The 22799-nt window shown below is 39.4% G+C and overlaps 1 protein-coding gene across 7 annotated transcripts in view; it reads right to left on the bottom strand.

The window, feature by feature from the left end:
• Positions 1 to 4496: 4496 nt before the first annotated feature.
• LRCH2 (leucine rich repeats and calponin homology domain containing 2) overlaps positions 4497 to 22799 on the bottom strand; it is a 72531-nt gene continuing 54228 nt past the window's right edge. For 5 of the 7 annotated variants that reach the window (XM_039489714.1, XM_039489716.1, XM_039489720.1 and 2 more), the window contains 8 exons: positions 22561 to 22677; positions 15500 to 15544; positions 12528 to 12578; positions 10996 to 11053; positions 8992 to 9104; positions 7363 to 7500; positions 6972 to 7049; positions 4497 to 5604 (listed from right to left, as the gene is read on the bottom strand). In XM_039489714.1, coding sequence (XP_039345648.1) covers positions 5485 to 5604; positions 6972 to 7049; positions 7363 to 7500; positions 8992 to 9104; positions 10996 to 11053; positions 12528 to 12578; positions 15500 to 15544; positions 22561 to 22677 — 720 coding nt within the window. In that variant the 3' untranslated portion in view covers positions 4497 to 5484. The remainder of the gene's footprint in view (positions 5605 to 6971; positions 7050 to 7362; positions 7501 to 8991; positions 9105 to 10995; positions 11054 to 12527; positions 12579 to 15499; positions 15545 to 22560; positions 22678 to 22799) is intronic. The other 2 variants (XM_039489715.1, XM_039489717.1) reach the window with 1 other exon arrangement.

Genomic DNA, 22799 nt, shown 5'->3' with positions numbered 1-22799 from the left:
GTTTTGGCATTTAAGAAAATATCAAAAGGAAATGACGTCAGAGCTTAAGTGATCCTTTACTTCATTTTCACACGCTCCGCCTGTGAACACCAGTAGTTTTGAAAATATATTTTAAAACTATCGTTTCCTGAAATACTGGGGAGAAACATGGAACTTCTGAGGTTTAGTGAAGACAATCACCATCTTGTCAAAAAATGATCAAAATTGAAAATATTTATGGACTACATCACATCTTACCATGGCTTGAATCTGGCCATGGATTTTAATGCCAATATTTTTTATTTTGGAAGATAACTGCCTCCAAGTCACCAAACATTTAAAAAAAAAAATGCAGTTTTCACTATTGTGAAACAACTGCTGATAGTTCCCACCTCCACACTTGATGCTATTTAGCTTCTCGTGGTATAAAAGTTGTGCTCCTGAGGAATTCTTTCACTGTCTTAGTACTGCACATGACACAAAATATAGTACTTTGCTATATAAATGTATTAATGTACATATTTTAGAGCTTTCTGTAGCTTACCAGAGAGCTGAAAAGAGGTGAATCATTGACTGGCTTTTAGAAGCACTCTAAAATTTACAGTGGCATTATCTAAAAAACTGCTGTGGAGACCTCCACACCCAAACCTCTGCTCAGGCTCATTAAGCTCTTTTAAAACCTTCTCCTGATCTTTATTTTGTTTTCAAAAAACTATAGGCTTTCGGTTTCCATAAGATCAGAAGTCTTGGTCCCATTGAAGTCACTAGCAAAACTCTCAATGAATTCAATGGAGCCAGGATTTTACTCAGAATCCTTACAATTCATGTGATAGTTAAAAAATTACTATTTCCTTTCTTAATTTGCTCCTTTATACAGGACATTATTTAGGGCCTTGGTTATGTTATGGAAGGGCTTTAGAAATCTGGACACAACTGAGGCTTTTTGATTGTCTGTCAATGACTTGCACTCCTGTGTGCCATATCAAAGTCACAGATCAGTCCAGCCTTTAATTGTTTATATGTAAACTAGTGAGACACTTTAGTAAGAGTATTTCTGAGACAGTTCGAAGTCATTCAGCCACCTTGAACTAAGCATTTTATAGCATGTTTTAAGTAGTGCAATGAATCACCTAGAAATGCCTTAGCTGAAATATCTTATTCCTTAAAGGACAAAACATTCTTACGAGAGACATTGGAGCCATCCAAACATCCTGCCAATCTTTGGGGGAAGAGAAGAAACATATAGGGCCAAAGAAAACATATTGATATGTTCAGACACATAATAATATAAAACTATAAGATGCATTTTTAATTATCTTGGGGTAATTATCTTGGGGTAATGCTCAATAATCAGCACGTGAATAACTCCTATGATAGTTAAATCATCAAAAGGCAATGAGTGAGATTTCCTAAAGCTCTTACTGTTGGCATAACTCTATTCCTATTCAAGTCAAGCCAATGCTGAGTTCTCTGAAGCCCCCACCAAAAAAAGCCCAATCTGAGTAGCCAAAGAAGGTCCTACACAAAATGGAAACAGTGTTTCAAATGTGCAGGATGTTGGGATCTCTTCACTCCATTTGATGCCCCAGTGCAGAGCCCTGAGGCAGTTTCCCACATGGAAAAGTAAGGGGGAAGACAGGCTACTGGGAGCATGAGGGGGTGAAGTTAATGGGTCTGTAAGCAGATGTGGTTAGTAATAGAAATAGATAATAGAAGGACTGATGATAGCTTCTTATGATTAAAGACATTTAGAAACAACACTCTAAATATGCAATATTAGTTAATTCCACCAGCTAGGAGCATCCTTCTACAGGCTGCTTTCCCCTTGTCTGTACATGGGAGGAGAGAGGGACTGCTACTTCCACTCAGTGGGCTGGTTTAACACAAGGGAATGGCCAGGCCCTGCCACACTGCATCCTGATTTCTGCATGGAAATCTAATATTCATTCAATATTGACCTAAGGAACCTTGCCCTTCCCTTACTCTCCAAAGCTGCAGTTGGGGTTTATTTTGAATTCTGAGGTGGGGGGAAAAAGATATGTTGTAGACAGCAATGCCTCCCCCATTTTCAGATTGGAGGTATAGTTTCTTCAGTCCTTAAAACATGGAGCCGTATTAACTCCTTTTTCAGTTTCTTCTACAGATACTACTACTCCTGTGGGAATTCTGCACCATTGCACAATGCAGAATTTGTGCAGAATTCATGTTCTGGGCAGAATTTCCTTTTTCCCCTGCAGAATTGGCGCTGCAGAGCTGCTGGCTGCCACTGGGGCCAGCAAAGTCCAGCTCTTTAGCTTGCAAATACATTGCTGGGGGGAGAACGAGGGTTCTGGGCAGTTGTGGTTCCCAGCATGCCCTGAAGGAGGTGGCATACAGGAAACGCCGTACAAGCCTGGAACCTGGCATCAGGCTGTTTTTCCCTCTGGATCCCTGCACAGGAGGTGCTTTCGTGGGTAAAAAAAGCACTTCTTCAGATGCATGACTCCATGAATCTGAAGAAGTGGGTTTTTTAATCCACAAAAGCTTATGCCCAAATAAATCTGTCCAACTATTTTAAGCTATTTAGGGAAAACTGTGCTAACTTTTATTTATTTTTAAGTGAAACTAGTGTACTACACTGACAGCTAGACTTTTTAGTGTTAAAATGTTAAGTCAGAATGTAATCTTCTCTTGACATATTGCAATACTTCACACGGGATAAACGAAAACTAAGTGACTAGAAGGGGTCTTAAGTGAGGATTGCACTGTATTCAGCAAACTTTACAGAGGAAACTTAATTCCATCAGGAAAACTGAAGTGTCGTTCAGGATTGGTGAACATATTTAAACAATCCAACAAACACTTGCATTATCCAACAGACTATGGTTACAAAAATCTGAAACTTAATGTCTTTGCCACCTGCAAGTCTATGGTTAACACTACTGGAACAGGAATTGCTATTTTTGAGGTCAAGAGGGTATGTATAAAAAAACCTGCAAGACAGTACAGTTCTTAATATGGAACATTTTCCCTCTTTGAATGATCAGGTAATTCTTCAGCTATTAAAATACAGCAAAAGTAACAACCAAAAATCTGCTTACTGAACTAAAATGTGCTTGTTCATTGTAATCTCAACTAAATTTTTTCCCCCTGATATTGCATTTATGTGAAATGAGAATATTTACCCATTCTTTTTTTAGAATGGACCTCTGCTATGAATATGAATTAAGATAAACAATAAAAAAGGATAATTCAGAGGAAAGATAAATGAAACTACTTATTTTAATGGCTGATTATATTGAGCCAATTACAGTTTCTGCATGAGTACCTGTTTAAATGATATTTTTATGTATGTGATTTTGTAAAGGAGGGCATGAACTGTATTTGAGAATGCACTCTATAAACAATAGCATATGTTAACAAGAGCCTATGAATTACTTTTATTTCAATGGATTTTAGTTAAAGAACATTAAAATAATTTTATCTTCTAAATCTTTTAGCCATCGGGATTTTAATTTTCTTCTTAACTGGCTTTAATGCTTCAATTAAAGAGAGTAAGGAAGAAATAAAGCAATATTTTCTTCCTCATTCCTTTGCCAAATGAAATGAAATAGCTTTAGGTCAATTGGCAAAAGAGTACAACTTAATTTTTTTACATCATCTGGCACACAAGGTTTTACCCTTGATCTAAAGTAACAGTCTAAAAATACATCTGAGACATATTCAGAGCCCAACATTTTTTTTATTAAGACACATATTTACTAAAAGCAGCAAAGAGTCCTGTGGCACCTTATAGACTAACAGACGTTTTGGAGCATGAGCTTTCGTGGGTGAATACCCACTTCGTCGGATGCATGTCGAAAGCTCATGCTCCAAAACGTCTGTTAGTCTATAAGGTGCCACAGGACTCTTTGCTGCTTTTACAGATCCAGACTAACACGGCTACCCCTCTGATACTAAATATTTACTAAGAAGGTAAACTTGTTTGGGAGGAAGGGAAAGAGACAGAAAGAAAGGGAGTCAACTGTCCATCAATCTTAAAATATCTCAGAACACTGTGGGAAAAATATCAGTCAGAAAAGTTGTAGAATCAAACAAGTACTTAAACCCAGAAGTTCAACAAAGCTTCTGTTGTGGGGATTTAATTTTTTTCTTTTTTTAAACATTTGTCCCCGAGAGTTTGATATTCTCAGCACAGACTTAACTGTTGATAATTGGTGACACTGGTGCAAATGAGAAGCATTGGTGCAAAGTGATGATGCGGTATGTCATGCAGGTGGTTATTTCCAAAATAAGTCCCTCTCAACAAACATGTTTAATCTAACTTGTGGTGATTTGTTACTGTAAAAAAAACTAATGCAAAATCAGGAACAACATGATGTAAAATCCTGAAAGTCACAGCATAAACCTGAGATTTTGGCAGCTTTATCAAAACATCCTTAATGATTATTATGTATGCATCACTAGTCCATACATTTCTTATTTAACTATGGACGTCATGGTTTGTCTCAAAGACGGAAAATAACTCAAAGTGACAATTTTTGTTAACAATACATTAAAAGAGAAGTGATTGGGTATTATCAAATTAAATAGCATAAATAAAATGTATTTACATTATTTTCCAATCATTAAACATAATCAAATTGTGCAACTTAAAACACCTAACAAAAAAATGTGAAGCATCATTTAAATCTTCACATATTACTGACCTTAAGAAAAACTATTAAAATATTAAAATTCCCATTGTATCTATTTCAGACAAAGAAATTGCAAAAACATTTAAGACTATTAAGAGTCATCAATTACACAGGCACTTCACATGTAAACAATCTACCGTACAACTGAAAAAATAGTTTGGCACGAACTTAGAAGATTGGAAAAAACACCTTTTTCCTATATAATGTTTTGTGTAATTACCATACATCCAACTAAATACTGGAGATGTTAGAAGTATATAAATTACAGTCAGAAGTGCAAGAAATAAAGAACTCAAATATAGAGCTATATGAAACAAAAATGGATTAAATGTGATCTGTCACTCAGATTTTCATTATCATACTGTAGCTGGTTTTTGTTTTATCTTTACATTTAACCCAAATGATTGACAAACTTTTTCTAGTAGGGCTTTGTTTGGGGGTGGGGGTGTGTGTGTGTGTGTGTTATCCTTTATAAAACAGAACTAAACAACATTTTCAATGTAGTAAAAAGAAAAATCCAGCTTTTAAAAATAATATAATGAAACATTAATGGGAAACTTAGAACTTATATTACCTGGACAGAGAATCTGATGTTGTTAAAAATCTCTTGTGCATCCAAGTTTTAAAACATCAGTATAACTGTTTATTCAGGTAACAGTCAGTTTGAAATCAAAGTTTTACATGTCCCTCCAAAATAAGGCTCTGTCTAAAGTGTCTGGGCAGAAACTACTTCTGATGGCTTGGATGTTCCCATTGAGGAAGCTGAATTGCTTGGCAGCAATCTAAATCAATAGATCCATGATAAGTTGTCTGGTTTCCAAAAGTCATGTTACACAGAAGAAAGCTGGGATGCTTTAGATGAAGGTAGTTCAAGCAGAGCCTGAACTGTAAGACCAACTTTCACTAGACCCCTTTCCTCCAAAATGTGATGAGGCAGGCAAAGCCTTTCCTGAAAAATAAAATGGTATATGCATCATGTTTCAATCATTCTGCACAGCTTGGGTAAAAAGTGTACTTTCAGAAGACTTCAACACTCAAATACCTCACTATGACTAATTAGAGATCCATGTAGAAATCTTCTCTGGTCAATACGTTTGCATATGCATCTATCTCTACAGCAAAATTTTAAGTGTGACAAGGTGCTCAGAAGTTAATTATATCTCACATAAGATCTGATAATTGCAGTGTGAAAAAATGACACACAAATATAAATTAGAGCAAAACAAAAACTAAAGAGAGTTTCATTAAAATGTTAAACAAAGAAGAAATAAACACTATTTCTTAGAAGCCTCTGACAGTTTATTGACTATTTAGGGCCGGAGACTCCCATCTGCTTTCATAAACAGAGGGAGCAAAATGGAGTGAGGGTGGGGTAGTGCTGGTCAGTGGCAGACTTCTTCCTTCCTTGTCCTTGCAGAAGCTCCACTACAAGTTGTCTGTAAGGAGGATTACAATCTGCTGGAACTCAAGAATGACTCATCTCCCACCCAAACCCATAGGAATTCTCTTAAGCGTTACATTCAACATGAACCCCTTTTCTCTACCAAAGTGGAGTCCTGGGTAGCAGCCAGTAGGGGAGTCGTTGGAAACATGACTTGTGCGGATATGGAGGGTGGGAGCAGAAGCAGTGCAGAAGCACAGGGTTATAGCTTAGGAACTACGGTTTTCAGGGTTAAGCCACCTTCCTGTCCTACTGAGGTGGAGTTAAACGGCCACTAGCAGAACAGTCATGTGGCTACTGCAAATACAAACTCATGGAGTTTCCTGTCCCCTAATGCACAGAAGAAAATTTGGCCCTTAATTTTTCCCTTCATGGAGAAGGTGGAAGAATGAGCGTGGGTAAAATGAAAGTGAGGGAATAGTAACAAAAACTACAGATGAGCTAGTACAGTTAAGAGCCATGCAAGCTTCCTCTGTGTAGCTCTGTCAATGCACCTTGTGATCTGCAAAATCCCTTTCATTCTAGCCCAAGATCTTTCCAAGGCAGATACGGTCATTCATGCCACAATGTGCCACTAAACGAAGGGTTTCTGATAAACACACACACCCACCCCTCTTCTATTCACCAGTAGATCTCAAAGCACTTTATACAGACGGTCACTATCATCATCCCCTGAAACTGAGGCACAGGGAAGTGACCTGGCCAAGGTCATCCAGCAAGCCAGTGGCAGAGCCAGGAATGGAACACAGGTCTCCCAACTCACATTTCACTGCTTTAACTACTATGCTTTCTAGATAACCCAGAAAAGTAAATGCTGACACATCTTATCTGTGATTATTAATGAAGTATATTAATCAATAAAGTGATTAGTATACCTGTGGCACGCCCAATTTTTTACAAGCATCAAGAAAGTTTTCAACATTTCTTCTGCACTTTGCCATACTGAGTTTAGGCTGTAAAGATAGGATGTTAGATCTTTGTTACGCATTTATAAAAGGACTTTATAATTATGATGCAAATTCAATAACAGTTGTATTAGAAAACAAGCAAAGTTACAAAACTAATTTAAGGACTTAGTACATAACAGACTGCTAAACCCTTGAGCCTTAATGTAACACCAAATACTGGCTTATTGCATCCTGAAATAAAATAAAAATTGATAATATAACCATTTAAAATAGTGAAGATAATACACAATTTTCTAGTGTTGAACTCCAACAGTTTGCTTTCACTTCAGATAGAATAAAAATGATGTAGCTGACTCACCACTGCTGGTGATGGTACATGAATACTTGCAACAGAACGTGGCCTTATGTGATTGGCTAAATGGCAAAGAACAACCCCATCCATCAATGCTGCTCCAATGTCATCTGGCAAAATAACTTTTAGCCTCGATTCAAGATTCTGTAAAATAGAAGAGGCATCCATAGTAACGATATTCTCACTGTCAAGGAAATTTTGATTTAATTTAAAATCCAGTAATCCCATAAATTTAAAAATGGCAACACTAAGCCTAAACTGTTATGCTACTGGGTACAAATATTCTTTGTATAATTAACTTGTTTTTCCTCAGCTCAGTTTTTAATGATGTGACTATGTTCACAGGTATATAGAGGTAGCAGCTCATGCAGCTGCTCACCTGTGCAGATCAGCTATGAAAACAAACCTACTGCTCCTATCAAAGTCCATATGATGGACAGCTTGCACATTCATTTTCTGAAGGTGAAGGATCTGTAGGCTGAAATGTCAGGCTGAAAAGCAGCATCGGCTGCTGGTGAAGATATGGAGGCTATGGGTTTGATACATGCTATTCATGGGAGGCAACTTCTTTTTTCTTCTACTCTGGGGGTCATACCCACAGAGAGAGAGAGAGATGGTTGGAGTGGAAGCATATTTTGGGGGGTGGGGTGTCACCCATCCAGGAAGTGATAATTGAGTGGTGAGGGGTAGAAGTACCTAAACCTGTGTAGCAAGTGAGTTGGAGGAAGGAGGAAGTGCTTTTCACCACACAAACTACAAGCCTTCATGGAAAAAGGGGCAGGAAGCACACTCAATTAATCATCTTAGGAGCAGTGCTTTTCCTCAACAGCTTAACTGGACTTGAGCAAATTGCTGCTGCAGCAGGAGCTGGAGCTGCTATCATGGTATTGTTTATAATATAGACTCAGTGTTTAACTGAAATCTCTGAACATTATGTGCCCTTTAGATGTGTGCAGCCTCTGATGACATGCAGGCAGCTGAGAATTTGAGGATGAATTAAAAATATAACTAACACAACATCAAGAAGAACTGACTGTTCTAAGTTTCTATTTTATCTAACCATTCTTCATTAGTTGCATTAAAAAAGAGTTACACTTTATTTTAATAATTAAGAATGTAACTTACAAAATGATTCTCAGAATAGAGTGATATAGGAAAACATTTATTCAAAACACTGAAATTTAGATCCAACATGGCTTTATTCACACTTTTTTCAGCTAAGGTCCTTCCCACCAAAGCATGTCTGATGATTCAGGGATGAGGATTCGAAACCTGGGACCAACTCTTCAGGTACATGCCAGAATGCACAGCTCGCTAGTCAAGAGGTGGGCACCATTTTCCTTGTGCCACATTACAGCAGCACTGGCTCTCAAGGGCCAAATGTATGGCCCAGATTGACATGGTGTAGGGGCATCCCAAATGCACCCCCTTTCCTAACCTGGTAGGAGAGATGTGTTGCATACAAACTCCAAATATGGAGTTACAATACCACAGTTATCATCCTTGCACTGCCTGGACCATGTAGACAGGTTTTACAACAAGTACATGCTGGTGGTGCAAAGAAAAGTAAGCGCACTGCACGCAAGGGTGTGGCCCCACCAGCTGGAGCCTAAACAGCAAGTCATGGGAACGTACATTGCGAAGATGTCTTATTTGTTCCCTTTCTTCCCTTAAATGCTCCATTTTCCTCCTCATTGTAAATCCAGGGTCCACTACTCCAGAGTCCTGGCGAGAGGAACGGCTGAAAGCTGTTATAAAACAGACAGTTGTCAATATTTGGAACACCCCCACTGTGGAAAAAACATCCGCCAGTAAAGTAAAAGAGAAAATCACGGTTACTGAAATGTTAAGCAGAACAAGTATGTTTCAATGCTATAAAGTGACTACAATAACTTAAGGCTCAATGGCCTAGCAGCTACATGTAGTCTTTAGGGGTTAAATTTTCAAAGGGAAGCACATTGGCTCTTCCTTCAAATGTCTGCATTTTTGCCTGGAAATTAGGTAGGTAGCAAATCTGTCTGGATACAAAACTGTGCTTTCATTTTTGACAGGGTAAACCATACTGGTTTTTGAAAATATCTATTCTTACAGCTTTTTACTGTAGCCCAGCATAAAACTGTTGTGGAAGGAACTCCCTGAATTTATTTATAACCATAAATTATTAAAATAAATATTTAAAACTAGGTCATGGGAGAAAGTTTATGAAACTACAAGTTACAAGTATGAATTTTCTTATTGACCAAAGCTTCGCACTGCTGCAATGGAAAGGACAAGGTTAAGCATTCAAGTTTGCATTTGTTTATCATTATCCACTATCAAAAAACCTTGCAGGCAACTATTTTATTATTGGATTATCCTCATACTTGCAAATACCAATAACTTTGCAGTATTTAAGTTGGAAGAATTTCCATAATATTTAGAAATATTGTAACTTATTACACTTTTAAGTTTAATTCTTGTGAAAACACATTGAAAGAGGTTCTATTTGGGGGAGGGGGGTCGTCTTAGCAGGAAAGAATTTAGACATCCCCAATAATGAGCGTTTTATGTAACTTGTTCCTAATGCCAACACTGGTCCTGTACATTTTATGACATGCATGCTACGTATAAAAGATGTGTATTCTCATCTTAACCACCGAGTCTATGGAAATACCCAAAGCATAAACTTCTTAAAAGGTGGAACTCTTTTATAATACACTGTACGCTAGAGAGTGAACTGTCCACAGAGACAATAAATGACCAACTGCAGAATGCATTTTAATACTGAGTGCTTACAAGCTAGTATAAAACAAAGAACAAATTTGTTGAGAGAGCAAAAGATTGACCTGAATACATATTGTAAAGAAGTAAGGCAAGCTTTTCCTAATGAGCTCAGAACCTCCCAGATGTTCATCCGAAATTCTTCATTGTTTGGCCAAGGCAGCATTTCTCAACTATACTTTAAATGGTTAATATATATAACATGCATATGATTGATGCAAATGTCAGCAGACAGCACTAACTACAAATATTTGTAGCCTTGCTTCCTAGTCTTCAGAAAATTAAGGTCTGCTTTAAATAAGAGGAGTTAGCAGCACTCTGGAAGTGTCAAGGGCATGGCAGCCTAAATGTGCTGAGCCTAATGACTATTGGCAAACTCTGAAACCCCACATATTATGTCAATGGACAATAGCCTGCCCTTCTGTGAAGCTCCCAGCCATTGATTGCCAAAGGCAGGTCTGCATTGTTTTCCCTCCTACAAAGGATGGCAAAAGACACAAAAGAGAAATCAATAGAGCCCTGCAAATCCGTGGATATTTGCTTTATATCCGCGGGTACCTGCATCTGTGGATACTCAGACCAGTTTTGCAGCTCCGATGCAGATCGAAATTTTGTATCTGTGCAGGACTCTAGAAATCAATGTAGCAAAACTGCAATTTAGAGACAGTGCAGTTATGAGCTTATCAGAGCAGCTAGCCATGCCTCTTCCAACTGTACACTTGCCATAAGTCAACCGTGGGCACTGTACTGTGCAGTGGCCTCTCCCCTTCTATTTGTTCCAAAAAGGCCCAGTCTCACATCTCTGCTGCCCTTATCTTCAGCTCTAATGTGGGAAGCAAGATTTGCTGTGGCATACTGTATTAGAGAACACCACCTTACCTGACCTAGGTTTGAGACCAAATGGACCATGAGAGTTACTGTCTGTCCTTTCATAATCCTGTTAAAGAGATAATATATCAAGTTTTCTGCAATTTTCTCCAATTTTTGATGAAAAATTAAAAAAAAGTGTTTTCACGCCCTAAACTTTTGTTTCCATGATGACAACCTGTTTTAATTTAGTTGAAAAGCTATAATAAGGGGGAAGACATTTTAATAAGAAAGCAGCGAATGAAGACTCATCATCCACAGAATCGAAAAAGACACAAGCCTCTTCTAGGCACAAAAGTGGCACAAGTTTAATTCAAATCTGTTTTTAAATCAATTTAAACTAGTGCAAGCCTCTGCATGGACACATTTCTAAGCTAGTTGTGAAGACTAAGTGTATCCACACACAAGCTGGGATCCATTTAACTAAATCTATATAAAAGCCAATGCTAGTTAACTTGGTGCCACTTGTATGTGCAAGCAAGGCCAGAACCACTTACAAAACAATGGTAAATGACAGCATGGGTAGGTAATTGTGGAATGAGCAACTTGCAGATAGACAGCCACTAATCCAAGTCTGTCTCTCCCCTGCTGTGACAGTACAGAACAAGATCTGGTCTGGACACCCTTTTGCAGCTCAAATGGGGGGAAAATAGACCCAGGAGGGACTATCTTTCTGTTTTCAAGAAGAAATTACTTTCAACAGCTGGGACAGCGGTCTCTCTCATCCCAAAAGGTGGTGAAGGGAAACTCCAACTCTTCAGATCCCTGATGTGCTTGGAATCTTCTCCCAGCCCCCTCCACTGTACACAGGAGACTCCTACCTCATGCCACACCCTCATGATCCCTATATGACAGTGGGTAGAAACCTTCAGCTTCATTGGGTGTCTTTTCTTCCTGGGTCAGTACTATAATGCAGCTGACAGCCAGGGAAACATCATGGTCAGGCCACAAAGCATTTTCCTTCTTAACCCTCAAACAGCCAGAGAACCACACTGCCCGGGTAAAAGATGCATAAGGCAGTCATGACTGTGGGGATGAAACCCCTTAAATTAGAAGGGGGCCTTTCACAATTCTGGCTCCTCTATGGACTCGCTGAGGTCCTACACCATAACTTGTTTTTAAAACTAAAATGCTACACATGTAGGTAGCCTACACTCTGTCTCTGTTCAATATGGCAGCTATGATTTCTCCCTTCTCAGTAGCTATTTTGATCAGCTAGAGTAAGAGAGGCAGAAAACAAATGGCGCTTTCTTATACTCCAACCTTCCAAAAAAATCAGAGAGGGAGCAAGAGATTTGATGGTAGTGGAGGCAGGACAAGTTAAGGAAGTTAACAAGGAATCTGTCCTTGATTCCTACTTATTTCTGCTTTTAAATTATTGCAGAAGTGTATAATATTTCAATTCCTCTTTCAAAGCAAAGCCCACTGATTAACATTTTCTGACCTGTCCAAGAGTTGCATGTTTTTGCACAGTGAACCACAATGAAAACAAATTAGCACACAGAAAATGTTCACTGAAAGAAAAAAAAACCACAAACTTGTACCTCAGATGATACAGGAGACTGTGGGGACACATTAGTATTATCACTGTCTTGCTAAAAATAAATCAAAGAGATGAAATTATAAAATGAAAATTATGATTTTGAATAGGTATAATATGAAATTATGAAAATGCATACAAAATACACATGCAATATTTTTTCTTCAAGTGTCGGGCAAAGTGGTAGTGACTAAATAAAAAAAATTGCAAATCAACTAAACACACATGTACAACAGCCATAATTTGACAAAGTTTTTCCTATTGTAAAACATCTTTAACTTGAACACCTCAATACATGGAAAAATGCATAAGTCTATTATTCATTAAATACATTTCAATTTGATATACTTCATTTTGAAGCTAATGTTATTTTAAAATATAGTCCTTTCATTTAGTTGTAAAACGTTTAAGTAACAGAGCACACCTTTATCTATAAATATTATTTTGGAAAAGATCGGACTAGTTACTGTGGTTTTCCTTTAAAGATGGTCACAAAAATAGAATGTAAGTTTTCACTGGATCTTTCTTTGAGATCCAGCTTTTTCTACACTACAGAACAATTTTTCTCCAGATTTTAACTTTAGATGCATCTACTAACTCACACTTGAGTAACTACAGCAGTTGAACTGGTAACTGTTATAATAATCTAAAGGATTGCTTTGTGCATTTCCATATCGTTAAAAGACAAAAAAGATAAAGGAAGAATATTTCAGCCATCCTGACCTTGCAATTGGAAAGGTAACTGACAACATTATGGTTTGCCAAAGGTTTCGCTTTAAATATTTCCAACAAGAAATGAAAGACAAGACAAAGAAAGGAGGACAAAAAATGAATTTCAAAAGTAACACTAACTCTTTACTATAGTCCAGACTTTCAAATGCGAGGCTGGAGTGCATTTGGTATTAGCTAGGGCTGCCAATTAAATGGCAGTTAACTCACACGATTAAGTAAAAAAAATTAATGGCGATTAATCGCAGTTTTAATCACACTGTTAAACAATAGAATACTAATGTATTAAATATTTTTGGATGTTTTTCTATATATTCCAATATATGGATTTCTGTTACAACACAGAATATAAAGTGTACAGTGCTCACTTCATATTATTTATTACAAATATTTGCACTGTAAAAATATTAAAAAACAGTATTTTTCAATTCACCTCATACAAGTACTGTAGTGCAATCTCTTTACTGTGAAAGTGCAATTTACAAATGTAGATTTTTCTTTATTACATAACTGCACTCAAACCCAAAACAATGTAAAACTTTAGAGCCCACAAGTTCACTCAGTCCTCCTTGTTCAGCCAATCGCTAAGAAAAACAATTTTTTTTTAAATTTACAAGAGATAATGCTACCCACTTCTTATTTACAATGTCACCTGAAAGTGAGAACAGGTGTTTGCATGGCACGTTTGTAGCTGGCATTGCAAGGTATCTGTGCGCCAGATATGCTAAACATTCATACGCCTCTTCATGCTTCAGCCAGCATTCCAGAGAACATGATTCCATGCTGCTGATGCTCGTTAAAAAAAATAATGCATTCATTAAATTTGTGACTAAACTCCTGGAGGGAGAATTGTACATCTCCTGCTCTGTTTTACCTGCATATATTTCACGTTATAGCAGTCTTGGATGATGACCCAGCATGTGTTTGTTTTAAGAACACTTTCACTGCAGATTTGACAAAATGCAAAGAAGGGACCAATGTGAGATTTCTAAAGATAGCTACAGCACTTGACCCAAGGTTTCAGACTCTGAAGTGCCTTCCAAAATCTGAGAGGGACAAGATGTGGAGCATACTTTCAAAAGTCTTAAAAGAGCAACACTCTGATGCGGAAACTACAGAACCTGAACAACCAAAAAAGAAAATCAACCTTCTGCTGGTGGCATCTGACTCACATAATTAAAATGAACATGAATTGGTCTGCACTGCTTTGGATTATTATTGAGCAGAACCCATCCTCAGCACAGACACATGTCCTCTGGAATGGTGGTTGAAGCATGAAGGGAACATCTGAATCTTTAGCGCATCTGGCACGTAAATATCTTGCAACGCGGGCTACAACAGTGCCATGCAAACGCCTGTTCTCGCTTTCAGGTGACACTGTAAACAAGAAGCGGGCAGCATTATCTGCAAAGGTAAACAAACTTGTCTGAGCGATTGGCTGAACAAGAAGTAGGGCTGAGTGGACTTGTAGGCTCTGAAGTTTTCAATTGTTTTATTTTTGAATGCAGTTTTTTTGGTACATAATTCTACATTAGTAAGTTCAACTTTCATGATAAAGAGATTGCACTACAGTCTTGTAGTAGGTGAACTGAAAAATATTATTTCTTTTGCTTTTTAAAGTGCAAATATTTGTAAAAAAAATTACAAAGTGAGCACTATACACTTTGTATTCCGTGTTTTAATTGAAATCAATATATTTGAAAATGTAGAAAACATCCAAAAATATTTAAATAAATGGCATTCTATTATTGTTTAACAGCGCAATTAATCGTGCAATCAATCACGATTAATTTTTTTTAATCTCATGAGAGTCCTAGTATAAGCATTTCATGCTGATGGATGCTATGGAAATAATATGGTGCAAAAAGCATAAGGAAATATGAACAGGCTTTTTGTGGAAGAGTCACTTCATCCGAAGTACCTAATATTGTGTATAGTATGTACATAGCAGTGTATATATTGCTTTTGTTCAGTTACTAGTTCGGTATTATACTGCTACTAAAATGTAAAAATCCGCACATGCTTCATTGTCTCATTGTTTCCTTGTGTTCCCATCTGTCTGAATGCAACTGTTGTCTCTTGTTTTATATTTTGATTGTAAGATATCTGGGGCATGGACAGTCTGTGTGATGTTTGTATAGCACCTAGCCCAGCGTGATCCTGGTCCACGACTGGGTTCTTAGGTGGTATAGTAATACAAATAAATAATGGATTTTCTGAGGTAGTTTTTACCACTATCATGCTCACCTCATCATTTTCATTTCCACTTGAACTCTTTCTGGAAGACTTGTACTACAAAACAGAAACAAGTTGTGTTTTTTAAACAGGAAACATGGGTTTCATTTGTACCAAATGGAATCTCTGTCCATCAAATTGCCAGCTAGATTGGCATCATTCAGTAAACGTTTTTAAATGGTGAAGAACTCGGGGCTGGGAGTTAGCAGTTTCTATTCCTGACTGCCACTAACTCCTGACATGATCCCGAGCAGGTCACGTTACTTACCTTTGTCCATCCACATTACTTACCTATGTCACAGGGCTGCTGACAAGCTAGCAGTGCTGCAGAAGTAAAAACAAAAGGTTACTTACCTTGTGTAGTAACAGTGCTTCTTTGAGATGCATGTCCCTATGGGTGCTCCACATAAGGTGCACATGCACCTCTCAAGCCCTTGATCAGAGATTTTTCCATTAGCAGTGTCCATTTGGCCCGCTCATGCCCTCTGTACAACCTAATGCCACACTCTGAGGGCATACAGGGCTACACAGGCAAACTGCCCTCAATTCTTCTGTATCTGACTGCCCAACAAGAACAGTCTGAAGCAGAGGGGAAGGAGGGCAGTAGTGAGAGGGACACACATCTCGAAGAACCACAGTTACTGTGTAACTACTTCTTTGAGCAGTGTCCTTATGGGTGCTCCACTTCAGGTGACTCCCGAGCAGTGTGCTCACTGAGAGGGAGCGAGCGAGCTTCGGAATCAAGTCCAAAATCGAAGGCCGTACAGCAGAACCAAGTGCTGCATCAGATCTGGTGGCGTGAACTAAATGCATAGGGTTGAGAAAGGTATGCACTGTAGCAGCTTTGCTTATCTCAGATGCTGGAATATTTGTGTGTAATGCTGTGGAAGTTGCTTGTGATCTTGTAGTGTGTGCTACAGTCCTTTGGGGAGGCAAAGCACCAGCTGCATCATACCAAGCACTAATACAGCCAGAGATCCATCTCAACAGTCTCCATGAAGAGATCATGCACTTCTTTGACCGTTCAGCAATGGTGATAGAGAGTCTAGGTGATTTCCAAAATTGTTTAGTCTTATCCATATAAAAGGCCAATGCCCATCATACAACTAATGTCTGAAGAGAAATCTCCTGGTGAGATTTATGTGGTTTAGGAAAAAACACTGGTTAAGATTGGTTAAAATGGAAATTCGACAGCACCTCAGGTAAGAACTTTGGGTGCAGTCACAGAGAGATCTTGTCCTTGAAAAATATCGTGTGGGGGTCTACCATCAAGGCTCCAATTTCTCCAACCCTGAGGGCTGACATGATAGCTACTAGAAAGGCCATCTTCATAGATAAGTGAAGCAAGGAGCAGGTCGCTACAGATTAAAACGGAGGTCCCATAAGATATCTAAGTACGCAGTTGAGATTTGAAGTCTGAGCAGGATCCTTAACATGTGGGTGAAGATTTACCCAGACCTTAATAAATCTCGATGACATTAAGTGCACAAAAATAGAAAACCCCTCTAGAGGGAAATGAAAAGCTGATATTGCAGTGAGAGGAACTTTAATAGAACTAATAGATACACCTATTTTTTTAAACCCAGCAGATAATCCAATATGGCTGATGGAGGAGAAGATTCGGGCACAAGGAGGTGATCTTGATACTAGTGGTTGAACCTCTTCCAGTTCTGAAGGTAAATAATTAGAGTTAACTCCCTTTTACTGATTAGTAATATTTAGTAATGTTGAGCAGGTGGATTTTAATCCCTTGAACCATCTAAGAGCCATGCCTGGAGATGGAGGACTTCTAGGTTGGGGTGAAGCACATGACCTGCATCCTGAGAGAGGAGAAGAGGGACCGTTGGAAGCTTGAGCGCCAGCTGGATACATAGGTGAAGCAGGTAAAGCTATCAAGCTTGCATCGGCCAGGTCAGTACTACAAGGATAACCCTGGTCTTGTTTTGCCTGATCTTGTTCATCACTCTAGCATTAGTAGTGTTGGAGTGAATGTGTAGAATAGGTCCTCTATCCAAGGAAGCAGAGAGGTGTCTCCCAAAGAGAGGCGACTTAGACCTTCTCTTCAGTAGAATAAGAGCAACTTCCTGTTGGGGGATGTGGTGAATAGGTCCATCTGTGGAAGTCTCCACCTCTGGAATATTCCATGAAGGATTTGAGAGTCCAACTCCCATTCATAGTCCTGGGAGGAGCGCCTGCTGAGCAACAGGCTTTGAAATTTTGGACTCCAGGAAAGCAGCTAATATCTGAAGCTGCTGGGCTATACAGCAGTTCCATAATTGTATAGTTTTGGTGATCTTGCACCTTCCTGTTTACTGATATAGAACATGCAAGCCACATTATCTGTAAGTGATTCTGATTGATTTACCCTTGAAAAGGTGTCAGAACTGAACGGGGATAACTTGGACTTCTTAACATTTAGCTGGACACCCAATTCTGGAAGAGGGAGAGAGCTGTCTGGATGGAAATTAGCACTGCTTTGTAAGACTGGGCCTTGACTTTTCAGATACAGGACGACTAAAACTGCTTCTTGATGAAGATAAGGAGCCAGCCCCACTTGTAGCAGAAAGAGAGCCTGAGACAAGAGGCTTTGTATCAGAAGCCCATCATGAGGCCTAAGATTAGAACAAAAGTAGTGGTCAAGCCTTGCTAATAGAAAGCAAAGTTAGCAAAACTCAGGCTCTGCCTGTGTGCAGGCTCACAGAACCTGGCAAAAACAGGGCTGGTATTGCAGAAACATGCACACTCCTAAGTGCTAGGCACAGGACACTCACGCAAGCACATTCCAGAAGGGTGGTACTACAACACCCCGACACCAAGTATAGTACGAACACACTCCCCAAAGATGATGCAAGGATACACTGACCCCCTCTTAGAGGTAAGGTCAGGATGACAGTGTGATGGACAGAGATGTTTTGATTGAACCAACATATACATGGTAATGGGTGGTACCAAACCACGTCATGGAGCAGTAACTAACTACATCTGAGGGGCAACACGCAACTTGTTTGTACTGGTGTATAAGGATGGATCTTAGAGGGAGTCTTTGTCTGGCTTAGGGGGCAGTGGAAAGACCCACCACTAATTGAGCTGGCCCATTGTCACGGGCATACATGTGTGAGTGTAACTGTAGACATTGATCCGGGGAGCTAGGACCATGCTTCGTTGGCAATAAACCTGGCCGGGTGCCTTCGCTTCTAAACCAAGTCTTGTGGTCTTATTGGGCAGTTCTATCTAGGTCTGCTGTGTCTGCTATCTGCACAGAGCTAGGAGAGCACCCTGAAAGAACAGACACACACAGCCAACATCTGACAACACCACTAAAAGCTTTAAGAACACCGTTGGGGCCAAAGAGAGGTCAAAGGGAAGTACTAGATATTGAAAATGATCCCGGCCCATGATACCAGAGTGCAGGTATTTCCTGTGTACGGGATGTATTGCTATATGAAACAAGGCGTCCTGTAGGTCAAAGGCCGAAAGCCATTAAATTCTTAATGGCAGATTTCAACTGCCTTAATCATAAGACCACTCGTTCTGCAATCTTCTGCCTCATTCACCACACACCTCTAACTTCTGGAACAAATGAAGCCTGGGACCTAGAGACAATCACTTCCTTTACTAGACAACCCTGGTTCATCCCCACAGGGTCCATCCTATGCACTGAATGAGGAACGGGTCCTAAGAGGAAACAGACAGCATCCCTGTTCTTAGTTCAGGCACTCGGACTTAGACCCAGCACAGTCTGCAGCAGCCCAGAACTGCAATTACAGGGAAAGTCCTGCTCAGCCCTGGGCTGGAGCATGCTCAGTGCAGAAATCACCTATGGAACTTCTAGCTGCTAAAACTGAAGATGTCTCTACTGAGCAAGTGTGAACTGCAATTTTTCAAGGGCTTATAATTTGGCCAAATTTGGGCAGATTTTTGTGGGGACAGCAAAAGGCACATCCTGGACACAAAAGCCACCATCCTGTCAAATTTCAAGTACCTATTCCAAAGCAGCAGCCCTAGAGATTTTTTTAAAGAAAGGGTCACCAAAATTTTATAACATGGGCAAAGCAACATTCTTTGAAATGACAAACATTTTAGCTATAATTTAAAAAAAAAAATCATCTTACGTAAGACAAAGTCATCACTGGCCCTTAGTATTAGGGGGTGGCCTTGTTAGTCTGTATCCACAAAAACAGAGATCCGTGGCACCTCAAAGACTAACAGATTTATTTGGGCATAAGCTTTCGTGGGTAAAAAACCCACTTCTTCAGATGCAGGCATTATACATGAAGAGAAGGGCGTTACCTTACAAGTGGAGAACCAGCGTTGACAGGGCCAACTCAATCAGGGTGGATGTAGTCCACTCCCAATAATTGATGAGGAGGTGTCAATACCGAGACAGGGAAAATTGCTTTTGTAGAGAGCCAGCCATGCCCAGTCCCTATTCAAGCCCAAATTAATGGTGTTAAATTTACAAATGAATTTTAGTTCTGCAGTTTCTCCTTGAAGTTTGTTTTTGAAGTTTTTTTGTTGAAGTATGGCTACTTTTAAATCTGTAGTAGAACGTTCAGGGAGATTGACGTGTTCTCTTACTGGCTTTTGTATGTTACCATTCCTGATATCCGATTTGTGTCCATTTATTCTTTTACGTAGAGACTTTCTGGTTTGGCCAATGGTGTGGCTCATGTGGTTGGGTCCTCTGATGGTGTCGCTAGAGTAGATATGGGGACAGAGTAGGCAATGAGGTTTGTTACAGGGATTGGTTCCTGGGTTAGTGTTTCTGTGGTGTAGTGTGTAGTTGCTGGTGAGTATTTGTTCAGGTTGCGGGGCTGTCTGTAAGCGAGGACTGGCCTTCCTCCCAAGGTCTGTGAGAGAGAGGGATTGTTTTCCAGGATAGGTTGTAGATTGTTGACGATGTGCTGGAGAGGTTTTAGCTGGGGTTGTAGGTGATGGCCAGTAGTGTTCTGTTATTTTCCTTGTTGGGCATGAGCCGCACCATCAGGGACTCATTCACCTGCACATCTACCGATGTGATATGTGCCAGCAGTGCCCCTCTGCCATGTACAAACCGGCCAAACCGGACAGTCTTTATGTAAAGAGTCCTTCCCTTTCCCCCTCTTTGCTCCAGAGTCACATATAGTACTAGAGGACACACTTCTTGCCAATTCAGGATGATGTGCAGGGAGGTCTCCCCAGCCTGGGCCTGACTAGGGCCTTGCTGCACTCCATAAGGTGCTTCCAAAGCCAACGTTCTCGCAGAAACGCACAGCAGCTATTGCATTTAATGGAGATATAAGCTTCTCCAAGGCAGTAGAGGCAGTATGGTTATCGTCACTGGCCCAAAAGGAGTGACGAGAGGAGACGTGGTTTTTGAAACCTGGTATCCTAGGCATAATCTAAGTCTCATGTTGGGAGATTGGAAAGAATCTCACGTTGGGGAATCCAGCAATAACTAGTGAACACTAAATAACAAATAAAACGAAAAAATTATAATGAAGTATCAGCTCTGGACATTAGAGGATTCTGACTCAGACCATGTGGTGCTAAGAAAGAACTGGAGAGGCAGTCGGTCAGCCCCACCCCTTATCTCCTCAGTGTGGAGCATGAGGAGAATAGGGACACTGGTGTGGACTAACGGACACTATTTGCAATAATTCTCCACTTTCAGGAGGATGGATCACATATATATTCAGTTGAATATAAAGAGGCACTTGCACTCAAAGAAGAAATGTGCGATTGGATTCAGTTTATTTAGATCTTCTGTAACACTGTTAAAGCTGTCATATCTTTATAGATAGAAGGGCTAATCTAAAGCTTGTCATAAAATACCACAATTATCTACAGAAGTTGGGGAAAAAATTTACATCTGCTCTGTTGCCCGTGATCGTGTGCCTATTTTGCATCATGCAGGCACTGACATCTTGTGACCATTAGTACACACTGCAAACAAATGGAAATAATTTCAGAGTACTTCCTCTCTCTCACCCTCAAGTTAATGCAGTAAGATACTTACTAAATCAAACATGTAAGGGTGATATTAGCATACTGTACTAGGATATGGCAACTGATTTAAGATACATAGTATATCTTTCTTAGACTGCAAAAATACCAAATTGAGCATAAATGTTTAAAATAGTTTTGGATATTTTTTGTGGTTTTAATCCTGAGGTGGAGCAAAGAAAAGAAGAAATGATGGATGTTTGGAAGGATTCTAGGTTAGGTTTTATTCTCTGCCTTCAGAACACAGTTTTAAGTTTACATTTGCTATTGAAGATAAGAGGAATAAGAAGCATTTCCTCACTCAGCTAAATGTTTCCAGTTTTCTGCACTCTCAAATTGCTCTGGAAGCATATGTATTAATCTAACAGGATTGAACCAACTGGAGAATATAACTCACGTGCAAGTTAGAAGAAAATGCTATCCCATCAGGCCCCTTCATTTACCGTATATTCCGGCGTTTAAGACGACTTTCTATATTAAAAAACAACCCCCAAAAATCGGGGGTCGTCTTATATGCCGGGTATAAACAGCGGGCGGCTGGGGTTTAAAAGGCTCTGGGCTCCCCGCCACAGCGGGCAGCCCAGAGCCCTCTGATTCCCGGCTGCGACTGGGATTTAAAAGGCTCTGGGCTCCCCCCCTCGGAAGGGGGGGGGTCGTCTTATAGGGTGAATATAGGCCAAAACCTATATTTTAACTGTAAAATTAGGGGGTTGTCTTATACTCCCCGTCGCCTTATACGCCGGAAAATACGGTAGTTACCCAAGAAAACCCACTTGTGTATCTTACAAAAGAGAAATAAAGCCCATAGTATTTTAATGATTCATGCCTAAAACACAGTATTTCAAAATACTGTTTGTTAATATGTATTTGATTAGATGATATATACACACTTACTTCTACAAACTGCAGCAGAGAGTGAACCAGAAGATAAATGTATCAGTTTGTATCATACTAGTCTGGTGATAATTAAGCTTAAATACATTGTCTTCCTTTAGGATACAGAAAAGGTGCTCAAGTTGTAACTAGAAACATTAGTTCTTCAAAAAGGGAAAAAAGAGGCAGCAAATGAAAAAATAAGTATACAATACCTTGAAATATTCCTTTCTAACTTGTTTGCTCCTCCTCCTCTCTTCATTCTGCCAGATAACAGGCTGTGTTTCTGGCCAGTGCTGCTCATCTGTCAGATCCTTTTGATTCTCTAGTGGCTGCAAAGTTCAACAAAGTTTTTAAGACAGCAAGTATTTAAACATTAGCATGGATTATGAGGACACTGAAATTATATTAAAGAGGTAAATTTGAACGGAAAAGTTGGTTTAACTAGAAATAC

The sequence above is a fragment of the Mauremys reevesii genome, linkage group 9, assembly GCF_016161935.1.
Source record: "Mauremys reevesii isolate NIE-2019 linkage group 9, ASM1616193v1, whole genome shotgun sequence".
NCBI lineage: Eukaryota > Metazoa > Chordata > Testudines > Geoemydidae > Mauremys > Mauremys reevesii.
The sequence above is the reverse complement of the archived record's forward strand: the minus strand, read 5'-3'. Positions and strand labels throughout refer to the sequence as shown.